At 36.5% G+C, this 23878-nt stretch overlaps 1 protein-coding gene across 18 annotated transcripts in view; it reads right to left on the reverse strand.

Annotated features, from left to right (window-relative positions):
• Window positions 1–23878, reverse strand: part of PICALM (phosphatidylinositol binding clathrin assembly protein) — a 94207-nt gene that overhangs the window by 52965 nt on the left and 17364 nt on the right. For 17 of the 18 annotated variants that reach the window (XM_043876249.1, XM_043876266.1, XM_043876234.1 and 14 more), the window contains exons 2-4: window positions 10201–10343; window positions 7006–7081; window positions 3312–3414 (exon numbers count right to left, since the gene is read on the reverse strand). The exons of the other annotated variant lie outside the window; for it this stretch is intronic. In XM_043876249.1, coding sequence (XP_043732184.1) covers window positions 3312–3414; window positions 7006–7081; window positions 10201–10343 — 322 coding nt within the window. The remainder of the gene's footprint in view (window positions 1–3311; window positions 3415–7005; window positions 7082–10200; window positions 10344–23878) is intronic. 18 annotated transcript variants of the gene reach the window in all.

Genomic DNA, 23878 nt, shown 5'->3' on the forward strand with positions numbered 1-23878 from the left:
AGTTAACACTATCAAAAAAATGGAATGCTAAACAAAAAGAAAATGAAGCGACCAATGTTTAACACAAACAACTAAAAAAGATGTATCAACAGGCAATTTATTGGATCCATTTTTCATGGAACCATTTAATCTACTGTTTAGAAACTCATCTAATCATCTTTTCAAAAACTATTAAGCATCTACTATGTTTAGACACCATGGAAAGTCCTGAAAATAAGAATCTGAGTCTATACTGTCTTCATGGATAAGACAATGTCATTAAAAATCTAACAGGAAAAAAGGCTTCCTCAAAAAATTGTTTGAGTGAATTCTTGAAGAATGACTAAGAATTTGCCAGAATAACAAAAAAGGAGCTAGATAAATAAGTGTACTTAAGTGAAAAGTCATTTAACCAAGTGCGTGCATGCTAAGTCGCTTCAGGAGTATCCCTCTCTGTGTGACCCTATGGGTTATGGCACACCGGGCTCCTCTGTTCACGGGGTACACCAGTCAAGAATACTGGGGTGGGCTGCCGTGTCCTTCTCCAGGGGGTGTTCCTGAGCCAGGGATTGAAGCCACATCTCTTATGTCCCTTGCATTGGCAGGTGGGTTCTTTATCACTAGCACCACTTGGGAAACCCATTTAACCATACAGGGTAATGATTCATTTTGATTTTTGAATATTCCATATTTCTATTAAAAAATTATAGTTAATCTCCATCTCACTTTTTAAATATCAAGATATATTCTAAACGAACCTAAGATTTAAATAAAAATACTGAATTCATAAAAATATCCATGAAAACATAGTTAATTGATCACTTTGAGGTAGAAAACCCCACTTCAAGTTTGCTTAAAAGATAGTAGCCATAAAAATAAAGATAACAATTTTTATCACATAGTTTTAAGTTTTAATAAATGCTAAAAAACGGGGGGGGCAGTATTTATAACCTGTGACAATTTATTTTCCCAATAAATCCAAAAGCTTGTTAGTCTGCCATGTGCTAATAAGCATTATATACAATTAATCACTTAATTCTCACAAAAATCCTAATAGATAAATGCTATTAACATCACCATTCTACAGGTGAAAAGATATTTACAGAACTTCGCAGTGGTGCAGGGGACACGGGTTCAATCCCTGATCTGAGAAGATCCCACATGCTACGGAGCAATGAAGCCCGGGTACCACAACTACCAAGCCTGCGTGCTACAGCTAATGCAGCCCACGCACCCCGGGCCCAAGAGCCACAGCCCCTGAGGACACGTGCTGCAACCACTGAAGCCCGCACACCCAGAGCTTGTGCTCCGCAAGAGACGCCACTGCAATGAGAAGCCGCACTGCAACAAAGAGCAGCCCCACTCACCGCAAGCAGAGAATGCTATGCACAGCAACGAAGACCCAGTGCAACCAAAAATAAAAACAAATTTTATAAAAATTCACAGACGAAATAACTTGAAGCTTAAGTCAACGCTCTCCAGCTGTGCCACACCACACTACTATGGTACAAATGGGCCGTACGTGTGCCAACACGTTAACCCCAAACCATTCAGCCTCACGGAGTCCTTTCCATGTAACACACTGTCCTGTAACACCAGCATCAGTTTGTGCAGCACGATGTGCAAAAAGTGAGCCAATTGATGGATATGTAACAAAAGATATTTTTTCTTAGGAAACAGGCACTGAAATGTTGAGAGTTATAAATTGTAAAAAGGCATGCATGATGTATATATAATCCACTCTCAAATGGATCAAACAAAAAAGTAAACACACACACACAAAGATAATTAAATGTTAAAAACTGATCAATCTGAGTGAAGTGTGTAGGAGTTATCTGTATTGTTTCTGCAGCATTTCAGGAAGTGGATTATTTCAAAATAAAATTACTTTTTAAAAGTTAGCAAGCTGGCTGAAGTATCTTACTAAAATCCCTCATCTAATTGGAGTGAAGCTAGAAATCAAACCTAAATTTATCTGACTAAACTGCCAGTGAGTTTTCAAGACAAGAAATTTTAAAAGTCCAACAGAGAAATGGGCAAAGGATCCTGAAAAGCAATTAACAAAGCAAGAGTGGTATTTTTACAAAGAGAGAATGAGGCTCAATATCACATTTAAAAGTTAGTCAATCAACTAACATAAAGTAAATACCTAATGAGATACATTTTCATGATGATGGAAGAATACATTGAAAGAGATATTTATAATTGTACTTAATAATTTGGTAACAGTTTTATACAGGGCAATTTGGTGTTTTCTATTTAAATGGTACATGTATATATATATCGTTTGACTTGTCCATTCTAAGAATTTATTCTACAGGGAATTTCACTTACAACCGCAACCACAGGGACCTCCACAGTGGTTAAGACTCCGTGCTTCAACTGTAGGGTGCACGGGTTCAGCCCCTGGTTAGGGAACTAAGATCCCACATGCCAAGTAGTGTGATCAAAAATAAATTAAAAAAAAAGAATGCAAGCATATATAAAAGAACAGTCAATGCATTTCTTTTATAAGATTTAAAAAAAGGAAATAAAGGTACATCTACAACACAATTCTAAAGCCATTCAAAAGAACAAGCTGGATCTATGTGCACAGATACTGAGACTATCTAAAATACCTATTAGGGGAGGGAAGCAGTCTTCAAATAGTGTGATCCAAATATGGGATTTACTATGTGTCTTCATACACCTATTTTTATTTCTATTTTCACACAGAAAACAGATTAGATATATCAAAATATTAACAGTTTAAGTCAGAATTCTATGTTGCCAGAATTTAAAAAAAATAGTTTTTTATTACTTTTATAAACCTAAAAACATTCAGAACAGACGAATCCATAGAGATATAAAGTAGACTTGTGACTGCCAGGGTCCAGAGGAAAAGGAAATACATGTTTTGGAATTAGACAGCAGTGATGCTGCACAACTTTGTAAATATACTGAAAACCACTTATTGTATACTTTAAAAGGGTGAATTTTATGTTGTGTAAATTGTCTCAATAAAGCTGTTGGAAAATTTAGTAAGAACTTCAAAAATCCTAGTGCAAAAGTATCTGATATACTTCTTAAAAAAAACATGAAGTTCATCTTTTAAGACTGGCTTGAAATTCTGTAATTCATAATCAATAATGCCTATTGTTGTTGTTCAGTCGCTCAGCTGTGTCTGACTCTTTGCGACCCCATGGACTGTGGCACACCAGGCTTCCCTGTCCTTCACCATCTCCTGGAACTTGCTCAAATAATGCCTGCAGTTAACATTTTAAAATATTCAAATCCATTAGATGTTAAAAAAAAAAACCCAAAAAGAATGAAAGAAAGAAAGCTTAACTCACCCTCGTTTCACTTTTGTGAAATCAAATGCAACTTGTCTGTACGAAACTGCTTTTTCATTTAGATACCTACTATACCTCCTAATAAATGTAGACATGTCATATCCTGTAAGAAAAGAAACATAAAAGGATTTCATAAAATATTAAAAAAAAACCCAATTAGCTTAGAAAACCAACTCATATATCCAATGACCACAATGTCTTGATATTCCACCTTCCTTTTAGTGATATGAATTAAGTGACAGTAACATCTATAATACTTTACATTTTTAAAGTTAGGTATGTCATATGTGGCTCAGAAAAATCTTCCACCTTAGAATTTCACTAAAATAATAATTCTGCTTTATTCTGACAAACATTCCTTTTATTTATCGGGAATTGAAAAACTTGTTTTCTTATACTACTTCATAATCCCATAACTCAAATTTAATATCCTGCAGAACCAAAATCCCACTCCTCAAAATCATTAATCGATTTAATATTTTTCATACTTTTCCATCTTTAGTTGCATATGATTTAGAACAACTTATGGGTGCCAATCTTGTAAGTAGCAGAGAAAATTACTACACTGTACAATGAAATAAGTGGCAATATGCAAATTTAAGGCCTAACAAAAAATAATTCTGTGACAGCTTTCAATGAAACTTTCTAAGTGAATAGCTAAATCATTCTAAGATTTTGCTTCAACACAATCATGAGATTTGAAGACTTCAGCAACATAAAATCTAATCAATATTATTAAAAACAATCTTGTGTTTTAGCTATTGCCTGGCTCAAGGAAGTCTACAAATTTTTGCTCTTTCTCTTGTGGCTCAGTTCGTAAAGAACCTGCCTGCAATGCCAGAGACCTGGGTTCGATCCCTGGGTTGGGAAGATCCCCTGGAGAAGGGAAAGGCTACTCACTCCAGTATTCTGGCCTGGAGAATCCCATGGACTGTATAGTTCATGGGATCGCAAGGAGTCGGACACGACTGAGCAACTTTCACTGTAAAAGCAGATCCATCCTACTTTAGTTCATCTTCACCTAACAAATTTAATTTTAGTTGATGGTCTCTGCTACTTTAAAAAGATATAACACCAAAACAAGCGCACACACACACACAAAGTACAGTGACAGGATTTAACATAATCACTAATTCATTTATTCAGCAAATATTTCTTAGTAGCTACTAATTTGCTACTGGAGAAAAATTAGTGAACAGAAAGAAATCACTCCCCTCAGATATTCTCATATTGTATAAGGTGTTATATACTAACATTTTTCAGCTCTTTAGTTAATACTGTTCCCTCTAACAGTCTATTAGATCCTCACTACGGGGAGAAACATCTGTCATCCTTCAAGGCTCGGTCTCTAAAACCTTCCCTGAACCCTCTGTATACCTATATTATTCTTACTTCAAGTACAGCTATTAGATGTACACAGTTATCTCATTCACTGTAAGTTTAATTATAACATATACAACCAGTATATACAGTATATATAGCCAGTATATACTGAATAAAATATACCAGACTCCACCCAACAAAATACATCAGCAATCAAAATTACAAAAAGATCACTGAATTATAACTTTTATCATTTCAGTCTAAACTTTATAGTATCTTTGAATACAAGCTTTAAATAAAAGGCCTAAATACTGTACTTTACATAAAAGGAATGAAAGCCTTAAAACCTTGTCACTAGAAGTGCTTCATTTCCATCTCAAGAAAGTAGAAAATCAGTAGTTAATGAGACACAAAAAACCCACTTGGAACATATGCATATATTCTGCTCTAGAGTAGTGGTTTGCATACTGTTTTCCAGACTCTTACAGTTCAAATGAACTAAATAAGGTGGAAAGCAGAAGTAAGAAGATGAGACAGTTTTATGCATGTTCCAGAAAACAGAACAGCTCCAGTATCATCTGCTATATATACAGATAGCGTCTACTGATTTTACTTGAAAAAGGGATTCCATGGCTTCATTTTTTTCCCCGTAACTGTTAAAGGCATGGTATCTCTCATTAAAGTAAAATCAACCTTGTAACAGCTGGTTCTATGTACAGATTATTGATCTTCCAGAATCTCTGAAAGATTGTGTATTCAATTCTAATTAGTACTTTCTATTACCAAAAGTTATCTATTTAACAGTTCATAAACACATACACAGCTACTCACTAAATTTTACTGCTTTTCATCTCCACAGAAGCCACAATTCAGGCCCTCATTAACTCTCTACTAGATGATCAAAACAATGACCAGAGTAGTCTCAAGGTCCTCAAGATGTTACTCACTCAAATACAACAGGCTAGAGTGATTTTTTAAATAAGACACATTCCCTCTCTCCTCCTCCCTCAACTCAAAAAACTTGGATGGTTTCTCACTGCATTATGAAATCCCAACTGTATCAAAATCCTTTGTGCATGATTTTGGCCCCAAACAGCTTCCCAAGGGTTATCCGCCATTACATATTCTCCAACACCTCATCTTACATTCCACTCATATTCATTTGCCCTATAAACAAACACCCATGCTCTTTATCATCCACATACATCTGTGTAACTTTGCTTAAGTCAACTCATGTCCTCATCCAGCTTTCAAAGCACAGCACAAATCTTACCTTTTCTAAAGATATTTCCCAGCTGAAACTTACTATTGAGTACTCCGTTAGTACGGTCTTAGTATGTCCTTTATGAGGCTCTTCCTAGAGTTATTCTATAATGCTAACAGTCTAGCTCTGGCTAAGTGTAACAGATCCCGTTAAGACAGTATGTACAGGGAGGGCTATAGTACTAGATTACAGCAATTTCAAGTTACTGAATTAAAGTAAAATAAATAAAATACCTGGTAAGTATTAATAAGTAATTCATCTGAAAAACATATTATACTTACCTTTGCTACTAAAATGTATGATATTCTCAACATTTCTTAGAATAAAGTATAAAATAATAACAAAAACAACAATGAAAGCAGATATGTAAGAGTTACATTCTACATTTACAGATATGTAAAGTTACATTCTAACTTCACATTTTTAAAGTTAGATATGTCATATGTGGCTTAGAAAAATTTTCCCCTTAGATTTTCACTAAAATAATAATCCTGTTTTATTCTACCAATATTCCTTTTATTTACTGGGAATTGAAAAACTTGTTTTCTTATACTACTTGATAACCCCAAACTCAAATTTAACATCCTGTGGAACCAAAATGCCACTCCTCAAATCATTAATCAATTTAATATTTTTCATATTTATCAGTCTTTAGTTGTATATGATTTAGAACAACTATAACAATGTAAGTAGTATTTCCTATGTGCCAGGCATCATTCTAGGCACTTTACATGTATAACTAGGTTGCACCTCATGATAATCCTACAAGTGGGTCCTATCATTACTCCTGATTTTAAAGATGCAGAGAGGTAAAGTAATTTGCTCAAGTTTATGCAGTTGGTGTTAGAGACTGGATTCTAATCCAGGCAGTCCACTTCCAGAACCCATGCTCTTAAACTACCACTTTATACTGCTTCTCAAAGAGCTCTGGGTGGCAAGAAGTGAAGTCAATCTTCATATGAAAAGATAGTTTTTTTCTTCTCTATAGCCTTCACTAAAACATGAGGCTCCCCCATAGCATATGTTCTAAAGAACAGAGTTCAACTCTGCAGTAATCCTCAAACGGGGTCACTCTTGATTTTTCTGTAATGAATAAGGCGTCTTTACCTTGCAATCCACTTTTATCCAAAAAATTGCTTAAGTTAAACAACGTGTTTCTTGAAGCCAAATACTGAATGAAACGCTGGGGGGAGAAAAAGACAACAAATAATTATGTCAAATAGTACTGCCATCTAAGAAACTTTGAGAATTAGGGGGGAAAGTGGTGGTTAACACATTAAAAAGTTTCAATTTATCATCTTCAGTCCTCCTAAAAACATAAAACATATTTTTCACTAGCATGCAGGAATTTATTAAAGTCTAATGCCCACAGCTATGGTATTAAAGTTAAAAGGAAACAGGCACTTTTAACTAGAAGCGCTTTACTAAAGCATATTATGGTTACAGCTAATCATACTCAGATGGTGCCTTTATTTTAAAACAGGTATCTAGTGATCCAAATTTTTATTATTTTTTTAAAAAACAGAACATTAGTAATCATATTGGAGTATAACAGAACAGATATCCTCTTATCCACAGTCCAGATTAAAGATCATCACTTTAGATTCCCTTACAGAATCAAATTACATACTACTAAAGACACACGCCTTGAATACCATTCCCTTCTCTTCCTCCCTTTGCAGAGGCAATCACTTTTCTGAAGTAGGTTTTTTATCATTCCCATGAATGTTTTTTAAAATTTTACTACATATATAAGGATCTAAAAACAGTACATAATTTTGTCTTCTATTTTAAATTTACAGAAATTCTATACTGTACTTATTCTTTTCCAATGTGTTTTTTAATAAGTTCTTCCCAAGAATTATCCATTTAATATATGTACATCTAGTTCACTCATTTTCAACAATGTTTGAGTATTTCAACAAACTATTACATCCATTATATATCCGTTTCTACATGGATATTTAAGTTCTTTCCAATTTTACTATTATTAACGATGTCTCACTGACGTCTTTGTGTCTCCACCTGCAGGCATGCAAGGGTTTCTCATGATATATACTTAGAGTTGAGCTGTTAGCTCAGCATGGGTATAAAAATTCATCATCTCAAAATACTGTCAAACCCCTCTCCAAAATGCTTACCACAGAACACTACCTTAATTTCCTTTTACACACAACCTCTAAAACAGCTAAAGAAACTCTTTTCAATTTTTTAGGACAAATTTTAAAAGGATTACTTTTGTAAATGTATGCAGAGGACTACTATCAATTTTATGTACATGATCACTTCTCTGACTCAATAGTGTTCATCAGAGATCACCACAAACTAACAAACCACGATTCTGAAAAACAATTTGTAAATCAAAGACTCCTGTTTCATCATTTATCCTAAAACAACTTGTTTCAAAATGCATTAGAATGTCCTAAGACAAAAAAAAATCCTAAGGCAAAATAACGCTCTATGATTTTCATAAGTCTAGATGATTTCCTCTTGCGAGGGGCTGTGCTGTGCACTTTTCAGATGTTCGGCACGCCAGCAGCCTCTGCCTACTGCATGCAGTAGCATCCCCTCCAGCTATGCCAATGTCCTTGAGGGTGAAAGTCACTCACCTGCCTTGCCCTACTTCAGAACAACTGTTCCAGAGACTCTCCATTACCACAGCATAGGGAAACTCTATGCATACTCTGAGACCAGTAATGCCTGCCAATGCAAAAACTTCAGGCTTGTACAAACTAGCACACAAAAAAGAGCGGGGCGCCAAATTTCTATCGGCTGCTGAAGGGAAACAGTTCATCTGAAAACCACTACTGAAATGCTACTTTTCTCTTCCTGTCAGTCAGTTGTAAGGAATGACAGTCAACTTCCTATTTCTTTGCCTTTTAAAAAGGTTTTGCTTCTGGTATTATCACCGTTGGGGCCTCCCAGGTGGCTCAGCGATAAAGAACCCGCCTGCCAATGCAGGAGACCCAGGAGGTGCGGGTTTCATCCCTGGGTCAGAAAGATCTTTGGAGCAGGAAATGGCAACCTACTCCAGGTCTTTCCTGGAAAATTCCATGGACAGAGGAGACTGGCAAGGCTACAAGTCCATGGGGTCACAAAGTTGCACACGACTGAGCACTGGGCAAATTATTACCTTATTCACCTCTGAAAGTCACCACTGAATGTCTGCCTCTTTAACTGGCATTGCAGTTGATTATATTTGTGGCTTTTTCTCCCTAAAGAATTTATTCTTTAAGGCAAAAAATACATACAAGCCTGAAATTCTTCTGAATAGATGATCATGATCTTAGGTAAATACATTCCTAATAAAAGTAGAAACTATTATTCTAGTTAAGATGAAAATGTTTTAGGTTACACTGAAGCTGGTATATCCAAATTTTTCTACTGACTCTGTATACTGCTAAAAATGAATTAGAAAGCAACTGAGTAACATGTCCTAAAAATGGGTTACATGTGTTACCTAAGTAATCATACTTCAGGTAGCACTCCTGAAAATAATTTTTAAAACTTAAAAACTACAAATATAATAAAAAAAAGTCCCTCCTCATCTCAATGGGAACTATCTCCTAGCAATCAGTGGTCTGCGTTTTTCTAAGGCACATACCAAGGTCCTAGATTCATCTAATTCCATTCAAACTTTCTTTAAACACAGTTTTAAATATTCCTTTTGACACAACTTTACAAATAAGCATGCTAGGCTGAGAAAATCAAGAACTCAAAAATTAGCTATTGGGCTATCATGGAAAACAAGATGATTCTCTCCAGACATTAAATTGCAAAGGTTTATGCATCTTATTCGTTACCCCTTTTGGGTAACAAAGACCTTAGACACAACTCTGCTGAAGAAGGTATTCCTCAATCAGTCCCTCTCAGCAAAATGCCATCTTAGTCCTTAATATCACAGCCTTGAACTAGGCAAAGGGCTTCTACAGACAACTATATGAGATCAGACAGAAATCTGACTGGGCTGTAATGAAAAACCAAATGAATAAAGACAAACATATAACCTATACACAGAGGCCTGCAAAAACCAGAGCTGCTTATGGAACCCATCTCCAAGAATTAATCTCTGCTTCTCGATCCCATTACTGTAAATCCCCTATGCTCTGACCCACTTTCTGCTTTCTGACTTATAAGGCAGGGAAAAAAGTGTAGGGTCTACAATTCTATTTCTGCATAAGCACCTTGCCCTTTTGACCTATATCATTCAGTTGCTATAGGCATTTCTGAGGTGTCAGTGGGAGAAGCAACCTGAACCAGTCAACACCCCCAGGACACTTGTTAACCAAAAATCCTGCTTACCTCATTTCCATACACCATCAAATGATGAGTTGTAATGAGAGATTTGAAGACCACCACCCAACTACTGTTAGTAGTTCTTTCAAATAAACTGTCTGCTAACTGCGGGATGTTCACATTCATCTCATTTGTGCACTGAATTAAGTCTGCAATAAAAAAAAAAAAAAAAGATTAATTTACTCTGCTTTATTTTTAATGCTAGGTCTGCATACTAACAGAGTAAAGATTTAACAAGAGTGGAACAAAAATGGATAGTTTGGAAAAGTCGTAAAAATCCTCTCAATAGAACAACTGAGACAGAACTTCTATCTGAGAAGTAAACAAGGCATTGATTCAGTTCAGTTTAGTCGCTCAGTCTGACTCTGCGACCCCATGAACTGCAACACACCAGGCCTCCCTTTATATCACCAACTCCCAGAATCCACCCAAAGCCATGTCCATCGAGTCAGTGATGCCATCCAACCATCTCATCCTGTCATCCCCTTCTCCTCCTGCCCTCAATCTTTCCCAGCATCAGGGTCTTTTCCAATAAGTCAGCTCTTTGCATCAGGTTGCCAAAGTATTGGAGTTTCAGCTTCAAAACCAGTCCTTCCAATAAACACCCAGGACTGATCTCCTTTATCACATAATTAATAATATCAGAAAGTAAATCAAACTTCCTTCACCTTGAAGTACATTTTATTTATCTCAAAAGGAACTGCTTCAGGCCCTTGAGTAACTTTCAGTTCTCTTACTTTTCATAAAACTTTAGAATTACAGTACTAATAATATTCATCCCTATACTTTAAAAATTCATACATACAGAAACAGACAGAAGCTGAAGGTCAAACACGTTTATTACACCTTTACTAAAATCCTCCCTAGAATGCTGCGCTTGTACTAATAGAGCAGATTTGTGGTGTGTGAGTGGACAGGATTCTGAGTCTGTTTATTCAAAACAATTCTCATTCTTTTCTCCCTTCACTTCTGAGTTAGCTCAGTTTTCACTTGATAGCAACTAGCTAATATTGACAGACAAAACTGAAAATGGGCTGAAAGTTTCTCAGTGCAATAAATTTCCAAAGAACTGATCCAGGAACTCTACTCAATTATTACTCTGAAAACAGGTAAAACAATGTAAGTTCTAACTTCATATTTTAAAATATAAATAACTGGAAAGCATTACCATAAAATAGTCTAATCTACAATTGTTGTAGCACCAAAACTGAAAGAAAAAGTTAATATACCTCTCAGAATTTCACCTCATATCTGCTGCACAGATATTATTTGCAAATTCAATGAAGAAAATACAAACTATGATCCAATTTAGACATGTAATGAAGATCAAGAAATGAGTTGTTTTAAAAGTATGCATAAAACAAAATGCATAACAACTACCTCAGTTATAAGTACCATTAAGGGGGAAAATATGAGTTATTTGTGACTCATTTAAAGTTTGTCCACTTTTCACCTTTAGTACCTAATGATTAAATATGAACATGAACTCAAGTGATCTAACTTGACTGTGACTGCTAAAAAGAAACAATGCAACTATGACCATTTATCTGCTTATAATCTTTCAAAAATGTTTGTTCTAATAGGGCCAATTTCTGTACAAAGTAACATTTGATAAGCAAATGCATTTTAGATAAGCAGTTACCCTGGCCAACAATGCCTGAACAACAAAGCACAAAACAGTCAAAGAGCATGTCCATGGAACACAGTCTTTCACAATTGAGACTACTTGCAACAAAAATTGAATAGTTCATTCAACTTGGTTTGTAGGGCTCAGCTTCTGATATTTTACTTCTGCTATTTTATTATCTCTGCCTTCTTGAATAGTACTTTATACCTGCCCTAAGGCACTGAATATATTGTACTTGCCTTATTCCAAAGATAAACTTTGTCTCTCTCAAAATATAATTTACTGGGAGCAAGGCCTAACTGAGTTCTGCTCATTTTGAATCCTTTAAAACGTCAAGCACAGTGATCAAGTTTTGATTTTAATTATATGAAGTTATATTCCTAGCTTCCTGTTTTCCCATGGATTTATTCTTATGTATCCTGTATTTTTCTTTATCCTTCCAGAAATTATCTTTGTAAGTTATTCATTTCTTTAACAGTTATTTCTCACAATGACATCAATAATCATTTTACTCCTCTTTCCAAAACTGAACCTGTCACAAAATTTTTTGTCACAATACTTGCCCAAGGGCACTTCTACATGTCTGTATGTGTTCGCACACCCACATGTGTTTGTGAACACTCCCTAGAGCCCATAAAGAACCAAGTCCCTTAAACTTGTAGATATTCCACCTTCTCCACCCCACCATCACTGACAGAGCAGGAATGAAGATCCTATGTTTCCCTAATTAGAAGTCAACCAGTCTTGGGAGTATTTAGAAGTTGGGGGGAGGGATTATCACACTCTCTGAAGGGCTTTACTGGCATATGACGACAAAGATGAGGGAGGGAGACTGTCATGCAATGCACAACTGACACTCCACAATTAAAAGATGCCCCGCCCCGCTCAGTGGTAAAGAATCCACCTGCAGGAGACACAGGTTCAACCCCAATCCAGGAAAACTCCCACACGCCACAGGGCAACACGGCTGTCTGCACCACACCTACTGGGCCTGTGCTCTAGAGCCCAGAGCCGCAACCACCGAGGCCCGCGCGCCTAGAGCCCACGCTCCACAGCAAGAGAAGCCACCGCAGTGAGAAGCTCATGCACCTCAACCAGAGAGCAGCCCCCACGTCAACAAAGACTGAGCACTGCCAAAAATAAACAAACATTAAAAAAAAAAAGTTGCTCCACCCAAAACCGTCCCCACTAAGAAAATGCTGGACTAACTTCTAATGAGATCTCATTTGGGGTCTCACCCACCCAACATGCCCAAATAAAAACTGGCCATGACACTGACTAACCTCAATGATCTCCCAACTGCACACAGGATTGGCATACATTTCATCTTTGTCAACATCCTCCTTGTTGAACCTTAACTTCCAAGACGGGCTTCCCTGGTGGCTCAGATGGTAAAGAATCCGCCTGCAATGTAGGTGACCTGGGTTTAATCCTTGGGTCCTGCAGATCCCCTGGAGAAGGGAACGGCTACCCACTCCAGTATTCCTGCCTGGAGAATCCAATGGACAGAGGAGTCTGGAGGGCTACAGTCCCTGGGGTCACAAAGAGTCGGACACGACTGACCGACTCTCTCTCTCTCACACACACACACACACACACACACACACACACACACACACACACACACACACACGGACACGACTGACCGACTCTCTCTCTCACACACACACACACACACACGGACACGACTGACCCACCCACACACACACACACACACACACACGGACACGACTGACCGACTCTCTCTCTCTCTCACACACACACACACACACACACACACACACACACACACACTGCTGCTTCATACCCAAATCCTTCCACTCTTGCTCATTCCTCAAAATGAATGATGTATTTTCCTTTATGAAATACTCCTCTCCACAGACTAAGGTACCTACCACACCAACACTAAAGCTGGTACACAATTCTACACTTGTCTAGAATCAGAGATTTTAAAAGGAATCTGCAAATACTTTTGTTGGTAATTTTCCATACTCTTAATCAGGGAGGTAAGTAAACCACTGGATTAGTCAGAGACAGCCTGATGCTAATGAAGCCAAAAGTGTAGATTTCCGTTTCAATGAGCATGTTACACATTAGATTACGTATATTCTATCTATGGTATATTCCCTTTGTGATCAGCTCTCCTCCTCACTTTACTTCAGTTACACTAATGTCTCCTTTGCAATGCCTCCCACGAGCCAAGCACTCTTAACCTCAGGTGTTCAGTATTTTGTTCCTTCTGCCTAGAATACTCTTTTCCCAGATATCCACCCTTCTCTTACTCCCTGAGTTTATTCCTATAGACCTTTGCTCAAATGTCACCTATCATATGAACATCTCTAAATATTTATAAAAAGTAACAAACCCTTAAGGTAAATCCCCTACCTCCAAACCCTCACTATACCCTCTTATTCTGTTTAATTTCTCTCCAAAGCACTTATCATCTAATTCATTTCAACCTGTTTAATGTCTTTCTCTCCCAGTTAAAGTATAAATTCCATGTGGGGAGGGCTCTATTATGTTCTCTGCTGGATTTCCTAAGAATAGTGCAATGCATACAACGGTCACTCACACTTTTTGAATAAATAACATTTATTTTAGTATGCACTTGAGCAGCCCTAACATGACCATTCAAAATGTACTTTTTACACAAATTACACCAACAATCTACAAGTCTTTGCACAACCTGCATTTCCCAAAAGGTTAAAAACAGACCTGAGCCCATCACATGCAAAAATTCTCAACTTCAAGTTAAAGGGGATCCAACAAATAATGGTTTATTGTAATGTTATGAAAACTATATTTCATGGTATTTAGAAATGACCACATTAAAATGAAAGGAAAACTCCAGAAACTAAAATGTAACACTTCATATTTAACAGGAAAAATAGGATAAGAGTTCATGCATAAATTCAGAGTAGACCAAATACAAAAAAACCAAAGATATACAAACATTTCTGGGAGAAAATATAACTGCACAGTTACACAAACTCTGCATAACACACTTGCCTGTAGTACTTTAACTCAACCAGTCATTTTCTCCAGGGGTAATTTTTCCTCTGAACAATGTTTCTACTATAGTAGTAACTTGAAAATGCTTCTAAGCTTGAGCCCCAACAACTCAGGAAGGAAAATATTTTCCACACCTCTAATCAACCAAAAGCCAATTGTTTCAAACAAACATCAACATATCATGGCAACCTCGACAGCTACTGCTTTTCTCATTCTCAATTCAGATTTCATTTCTTAAAAAGCACAAACTTGAAAGTAAACTTCCTTTACCATCAAAAGGCTTCCAAAGTAGAAACTCATCTTATATTTTCATTTAGCTGTTTACCTTGAGAATATAAAAACTGTAAAACCTTATTTAATATTACATTAGTAACAAATCCTAAACGCTACACTCAAAAAAAATAACTATATGGCATATAGGCTCTCTGCTTTAAGTACAGGTGAGAATTCATGAGGGTTTCTAGGATTTAAGGGCAGAGGAAAACAGGCCTACTATGGAAATGAAGAGCATTCTTCCACACAGAGACAGCAGAAGGAACCAATCTAAACTTAAAACAAAATGCTCACTTTTATTATTTAATATGCCTCTTCAACAAACAAGGTCTGGGGTAGATAAAATAAATGTTTACTGCATTAACACAGGTAAGGTACTGACCCAAAGTTAAGGTCACAGGAGCTCACTACTAAATACCAGACTTAGAATTAAATTTTTTGTAAAAGATAAGGATGCTTGGAAACATACACAAAGCAAATACCCAACTAGCCAATTTAATGCAAGTTCTAAATTTCTAGCTAACTTTAATAAGAAAAGCAGTAAAATGAAAAAAAAAATATATTTTTGTATTCATCAGGAAATGTTCAGTGAAGTACAAAAATTAAGAAATAGCCAGTTACCAGATAGCCACAGACCTGTATTGACTTGTCGAAGGGTAGATTTCCACAAGTCAGGCAACCCAGTCAGTGGCATACACCATTAGCAGAATGTAAAAGCCTCAAGTTCTCATCTAAACAGGCACCCACTAGGTTATATCAAAACTACACTGATACCCAAAGTAGATTTTCTAATACAACAGCCTGCCTAAAGCTAGTCTTTAAAAAAAAAAAGCACAATGCATCACAATCATTTAGCCACACATTACTGTCTCTTTCAAAAGGGTCATTTCGAAAGATACTCCTTTTGCAACTGCCTTCAGAAATTATTTTAGTTAACATAAGACTGTTCTCTTCAATCATCTAGAAAACTGGAGACACACTCAATTTGGAAGGCAAATTAAGTGGTTCATCAAATGCTGCTTCGCTGATCAGATCTTCGAAACTCTTCCTGGGTAGGAGTACAAATAAAAACAAATATTCACCAAAAAACAGCAACAAGAGGATAAAGAAAAGCTTCTGAACTTTTGCTATAAAGTATTAGCACAATTTTTTTCACTTAGGAAAAGTTTGAAAAGTATTTAGAAAACATGCAAGTTGAAATCAGACCTCAACCAAAAGATGTCTAGGAAACAGAATGAACCATCTTACATCTTACATCATTCAATTTTTTGTGTAAAGGGTCACAAAATATGGTCCAAATTAAGATGTAGCTGTTACAATTTTCTTTAAAGTTTGTGGGATCCTCTGTGAGAACTGTGTTAGACTTTCACATAATTTCCATTAGAATTAACTCAAAAATACAACCTTTACAGACTGATTTATATGTTAAGAAACAAATCTAATCAACATTTTAACTGGATTTAAAATTAAAACTAGGGAAAGACTCACATAGAGTATTCAGTATGAGTAATAAGGATTGAGTTAACTTGAAAGAGGAGAGAAAGAAGCATTCAAAGCACTAAAAAGAAACGACAATGATATCCAAAAGGTTTTGATAAGAGCACTATGAAGCTAAGGTACCTAAGTCACAATGTGAGCGGACACGTTCAATAACGGAGGAATAGCTCATTAAACAGCAGCAGTCTGGTAGTGAAGTACGATGAGGCCGACAAATACACAGAAAAGAAAAAAAGCTGAGTGGGGAAAATGCTCCCAGTATATTTTTATTATACCAAAACTGCGTTAAAGAATAACGCAGAGTAACATTAAGAGCTCAGATATACTATATTTTCTAATGTATAGCATATTTGCCCGAATATGGGGTGTGGCAGAAAGAATTGAACACTTTCAAAATTACTCAGCAACTAAGTTACACGTAGAACAGCTAGTTAAAACCAGTATGTAAAGGAACTATATCACTATTATTTCCGTAATTTCACAAATTTCAGTTAGGACCTCCAAGTCACACAGCAAACATGTACTATAACTACTTTCAGACCGTTTAGAGCATACCATGATCACTGGAAGAAAAGAGAGCATTGCTCTGTTCCTTTATTCCCTCACGGACGAGGAAGAGGTGGTAGAAGCACGAGAGCTGCGAGTGTGACAGCTGGAATCTGGTAGCCACTGTCGCAGAGGGCGACCAGCACTTTTGACTGTAAGTTCAGTCTTACACCATTGTGTAAGACTCCAGAACCAACAAAGAAAGTAAGGCAAACTTCCATCTTACTAAAAAAAAAAGTTACAGCTGCAGGGAAAAATCAACCTGTTGGCACAACTAGGTATGCTATTTCTGTCACTGTGTTTTCTGCAAAAATGAATGGATTAAGGATTCACACTGGTGAAAACTAGGATTCACACTGGTGAATAAAGATAACTTGATAGCTTGATAATTATATATCAGTACATCACCGACTCAACGGACATGAGTTTGGGTAACCTCCCGGAGTTGGCGATGGACAGGGAGGCCTGGCGTGCTGTGGTTCATGGGGTCGCAAAGAGTCGGACACGACTGAGTGACTGAACAGAACTGACAGTTATATTAAGAGCATGATGGTATAGTTATATTTAATCTGGTTATTGACTAGTAAGTTCTTCTTTCAACTGTGTTTTTTTAAATCACACAAGAGGTTTTGCACCCCTTAAAAACTAGTCAACAGAAAAGCTGCTATAAATCCTCACAGATTCTCGCATCACCTAGCTCTCAATTTTAAACAAGGTTTTTGAAGAAGATATATTAACCTGAAAACACCTTCAAGAGTGCTAATTTCAGGTGCTTATGGAGACCACCAAAAGAAATCAACTTTTTTAGAAAGAGGAATAAAAAACATTAACAAGATTTAGGAAGTGTTGAGCGTCTTCAGAACACTTAAAAATAGAAAGGATTGGTCTCCTGTATATCTGTAGCAAAGGAAAGAAGTAGAACTAACAAAGGTATATCTAAGAGAAGAAAGAATTTAAATTGCAGATGGAGCTAGGTAAACAAAGCCAACCCTAAGGTACTCTACATTAATATTTTGCTGAAATTTATCTCTTGTATCACAGATTACACAAGCCAAGTTTGCTGAACTGTCCGTAAAATTTAAAATAAATTGTTTTCGTTAATGGAATCATCAAGCAGTCGCCTTAAAATTTTAATCACACACAAAGCATCTTCTTCAAATCAGCTTAAACTACTCTCTTAAAATTATCTATTATTATTTATGCATTTGTCTCTTTATGACAATCAATTTGTCATAAATACATAAAAATCTCACAATAAGAACAGAAGTTCAACTCATGAAAGCATTATATGGAAAAATAGTGTCTTGGAACACTCTCAGAATTCAATGCCACTACCTTCTTTTTCAAATGAAATAGTCCTTTCACCCCTATGAAAATGTTTCAGCCTACTATGTAAGCAGTTGTAACATGAAAGTCTGAAAACCACGGTGTTGTGGTGCACTCTGCATTCCTACCAGTAGATGGCGGGCTGTACAGAGAAACAATAGGACTCTGGAAGAACAGACACTTGGGGCTTTCCAGGTGGCACGATGGTCAATAATCCACCTGCCAACGCAGGAGATGCAAGAGATGTGGGTTTGATCCCTGGGTTGGGAAAATCCACTGAAGGAGGCAACCCACTCCAGTATCCTTGTCTGGAAAATCCCATGGACAAAGGAGCCTGGTGGGCTACAATCTACGGACGGACTGGGTCGCAAAGAGCTGAACACTATAGTGGGTGAGAGAGCGCACACACACAAAGAACAGTCATGGGTCCAAGCTTAGCTATAAACAAACGCCTTAATTTTTAGATTGTTTAGGATTTCAGGCGGTTTCCGAACCTAGATAACTTTAGTCCTAACCCAGATTCCAAATAAGATCTCAGAGGTGAGGAGAATCGCATTTTGGTAAGCACTATCTCAGAGGTACTATTACAATGTCTAATTTTCCAGACAATGTAAGATAACAGTAAGAAGTCACTTAATAGAATAAAAACACATCACTTAAGAATAAAAAATTTTATTTAAATTGAAAAGGAAAACAAAACAAAAGCATTACAGTGTTCCAACATAAAAAAAAAATCACATGTCCATGGCATAAGCACAAGCTGTCCTCCTTCCCTTCTTTGAAGATCTGAAGTTTCAGAATTACAATCCCACCTATAGAAAAGAAAACAATGTTATTAAGTATGTACCAAGCAATTTAAGAGTAAATGCCAAAATTACAAACTCGTTTTTTACTACATTCTAAGAACTTGATAACAGTTCATCAATTCAGTTAAGGAGACATACCACGACTCTCAAAAACAATCAAACACTGGATCAGAAACACACAAAACCTGATTTCCTAAGCAAAATAAAAGGTCAGCTAACAACATATTACAAGTTCTGTACTTACCTCTACCAATGCTGTAAATCAGAACAGTCCAGGGCTGCAGAAAATATGGAAAGAATTCTTTCATTCCACCAAGACCAGGTAAAAGGAATCAAAGCTTAAAAGACACTGTGAATGCACATTACAGTTCACTAAAGGAGAAAAAAAAAATTACGTAGAGAAGTTCAAAGAACTGGGACTAAGTCTGGAGAAAAGTATGTTATTAGTAGGGGGTGAGCAAGTGTCCTCATTTTCCTGGAACAGTCTTGGTTTACACCTGTTGTCCCAGTGTTCCATTCAGACAGCATATACTTTCACTCTCAACAGTGCCCCAGTTTGGAATATAAATTATATGTCACCCTAGTTATAAGTGACCTAATAAAAGTCCACATGCAGCTAAGGAATTAACACACTACCATCATCTACTCCCAGTGTATTTGCATTTTTCTTTCTTTGAGGGCTAAATTCTGATTCTTCCCTAGCCTTCCTACACAAACATGCTTCCACTCTATTTTGTCCTCTCATCCCCAACAAAAATCTCTATGTAAATGATTCTCAGATTTCTTCTCTGGGAAACTGTAAAATACTAGCAATTTTCACCTCTATGTCCAAAAATATTTTATGCTTAAAAAACAGAAACATAATCTCAACTGTTACAAGACTGTCCCACCATTTTTAAGTGATCAAGATTCATTCTTAGATTTGTTAAAATAAATTCAGGAATCTTTTTTTGCTTTTATTAGTCACATGTGTGGCATGCTATTGTGTACATGTGTTGATATGATAGGATAAATATTTGTAGATTTATATTATTTGTAGATTTATATTATTTACATATATATTTATTCAATTTATATTTATATTGAAACAAAAGTCCATTTCTCCACTCTAAGATCCAGAGAGGAGAGATGAAGAGGCAAAAAGTCCTCCCCACAGCTAGATTAAAGTTACTCAGTAACAGCCAAGCCCACGTCTAGAAAGCAGGAATCCAAAAGAATTTTAATGGCGTCTCTTAAGAATTTAAATCTGTCTAGACAGAGAGAATAATAAATTGTAGTTAGCCTCTGTGCCAGAGTCTACCTCATCCAGAAAATACAAGTTTCATTTCTCCAATGCAATTAGAACAACAGAATCTTTATATTTCATCTTCCCACAACTTTGCAAACCTCAGTGTGAACAGAAATTCCATTTCTTCTATAACACTCATTGCATGGGGTCACAAAGAGTTGGACACGGCTGGGCAACTGAACAGCAACACCACTCATTGCATCACACACCAAATATTTAAGAAATACACAATAGTGGACAAAGTTTCTGCCACTATATACTAGTGAGAGAAACAACCAATAAACGAACAAATGCATGTTAAATGGTGAAAAGTGTGAAGGATTTCTTAGCCCTTAAAAAGAATCCGACAAGTGTTAGGAGGAGGCTGTTATTTATACATGATAATCAGGAGCCTTGGATAAAGACTACTGAAAATTACAGTAACAATGAGAGTGTGTCACCAGTGGCTTGGAAGCCTATGAACTGACTGCCGTGATCACTTACCATCACCCACATAACACAGAAGTACGGAGGCATTCCATCACCTGTCTGCTTCACCCTTGCCAAACCTAAGTCATGAACAGCAACCTTGTTGGTCCTGCAAAAGCCTCTAGCATTACCCAGACAGTTCAGTAAGAGACAGTGGGAGTCACATTTATTCACACACTTCACAATTAAAGCAGAGCAGTATGTCCCCCTTCAGTGAGTCAAAGCAGCACCAGTCATCTACCACAGTTCATGAAGCAGGCACTCTTCTTAGAGTAAAAGCCATTTCTGAAAAATCTTTTTTCCAACTGATATAAACAGTAGTGACAGATACAACCCAAAATAGTAACCACCAAATAACAGCCCATCTACATGCCTTTAAATTTTGAAATAGTGCTCCTTAAGTGAAAAATGTGAGCAAATAATACATTATTAATACATCACTCTAAACTAAGGCCAAAGTATTTTTCCTAGTGATTACTAGGAGCATTTCAGCCAAAAGATCTCCATTCTCATACATTTCATAACCATACAGCTGTTTTTATAAAATTCACTATAAACCCATGTTTGCCCATTTCTCAGCATTAAAAAAAAGAATCTGAAAAGTTCATGATAAATGACTTTCGTACAAAGCATAATATATTCTGAGATTAAAATCTACTTTATAAAACTGCTAAAATTGAAGATATTATTTTTTCAACTTAAAAATCCCATGTAAACTACACTTCAGTAATATTAAAGAATAAAAAAACCCACCAGTTTAAATCTAAAAGTTTGGTGAAAGTCCAAACTTTGACCATCAAAATATGTTTGTTGATCTGAAAACATTTTTTCAGAACTATGCAGGAGAACAGGGAAGTTCCAAAATAAAGTTATCTGAATCACTCTATGTTTAAAAGTCATTAACCTAAGTTTATTAAAGCAAAATTCAGCATTTTGAAGATTAGTTCTTCTATTAAAAATTAACATAATCATAACTTATTCTGCACATTCAACAGTTAATCATGGACTTGTTTCCCCTAAATATAAACTTTAAGTATTTCTCAATATAAGACATTTTGATAAACTGACCTCTACTACTACAGAATTTGGAAACAATGAATTTAACACAACATATATTGTACATAGCAATTACAGTGGGTTTTTATTTAGTTCTGCTTTTATGTACCAACTTCAGTAACACTAATAATAAAAGAGTAAGAATAAAAAACAGTTTGCTCTTTCATGCAAGTATCTATATTTAGGTACAGAGAATATCACAAATAGTTTTCAATACTCACATTCTGTCTCTGAATGGATATCTGAGGAGTTCCTCAAATTTGCAAGAATGTATCTTTCACTTGATTTGTTAAGATAATATAAATCCTAAAACGGTCCAGACAAGTAGCAGGAAAATTTAACCACCTTTCTCCCTTCATTTTACAATACCAACCTTACACCAATTTCTCTTTTGCTATAGTGACAAGGGCTCCCCAAATAGCCTTCTACCCAACTAAAATGCTACTATTTTGAAGACTACTACTTTTAGAGCAAAATCCTTGCCTAAGTTTGACAAATACTAGAGAACATTAGCTTTCTCTTTCACTGATATACTGGCTACCTTCCAGAAGGCTTGATTGGCAGGTGGGGAGAAGGGGTGTATGTTTTTAGTTCTTTCGATTCCTTTGAAGTTCGCTTCTCCCTATTAAGAGTTCTTCTCTGACACACACTTATTTGACAGTCTGTCCTGAGATAGCCTATCCTATTTGTTTCCACTCTGCTTTGAACAGTAACGATGAGGATGCTATCCCACCAATCACTAAGACTCTGCTCCATGCTGTCCCTCCAACACCTCCCAGCTTGGTCAAATGCGTCTCCATGTGCTAGGGTTGTACTGCAACAGGGCGACGTGACGGCAGAGTAACTAGAGGGTCTAGAGCCAAATTTTACATTCACTATTCTACACCTTTATAACTTCAAGGCATGTTAGTTACTCACTCAGTTTCAAGTTCTCTATTTTAAAAATAGGGATAGCAGTCATTAATTTTCACAAGAATATACTGTAAGACAACATATTCAGAGTACTTTAAAGCACCATGAAATATTAGGTATCACTTACTTTATTTAGTATATTTTATTAGTCAATTTCCCCTCATTTTTAATAGACTACTCCTCCATCACCTTCCCAATATAGTACTATGAAACCACCTCAAACACAAAAGATGTCTTACAAAACCTTCAGAAAATTTATAAAGCCCAACCTCTCCCCACTGAGAAATGTTAACCAGATACTTGCAATCAATCTTAAGAGTGGCAAAATCTTTATACTTGGGGATTTCTTCATATTGGGTTTGCCAAGAAGTTCTTTCACATTCTTAGTCTTTTAATTCTGTATTACTGGTGCCTTTGACAAGGCAAAGAGCTTCCCCTGGTGGCTCAGACAGTAAAGAATCTGCCTGCAATGCAGGAGACCTCGGTTCAATCCCCGGGTCTGGAAGATTCCCAGGAGAAAGGAATGGCTACCCACTCCAGTATTCTTGCCTGGAGAATTCCATGGACAGAGGAGTCTGGTAGGCTGCAATCCATGGGGTGGCAAAGATTTCAACACGACCGAACAACTAACACTTTGACAAGGCAAGGGATGCTGTTATCTCCGTTGAAAAGATTTAAATACTTGCTTACCTTAAGTTAACACAAACCAGTAGCTGATTATTTAAAACAGTAATCTTTCCACTAGAGGATGGATGAAGACACATACATATTTTCTCTGAATTCTCTTTCCGTTCATTCCACGTGGTTCAAGTCTTGTCATCATCTACTCTAATTATTCTAAAATTCACACATTTCCCTTTAGCCCTCACAAAC

This window comes from Cervus elaphus, chromosome 2, assembly GCF_910594005.1.
Source record: "Cervus elaphus chromosome 2, mCerEla1.1, whole genome shotgun sequence".
Taxonomy (NCBI): Eukaryota; Metazoa; Chordata; class Mammalia; order Artiodactyla; family Cervidae; genus Cervus; species Cervus elaphus.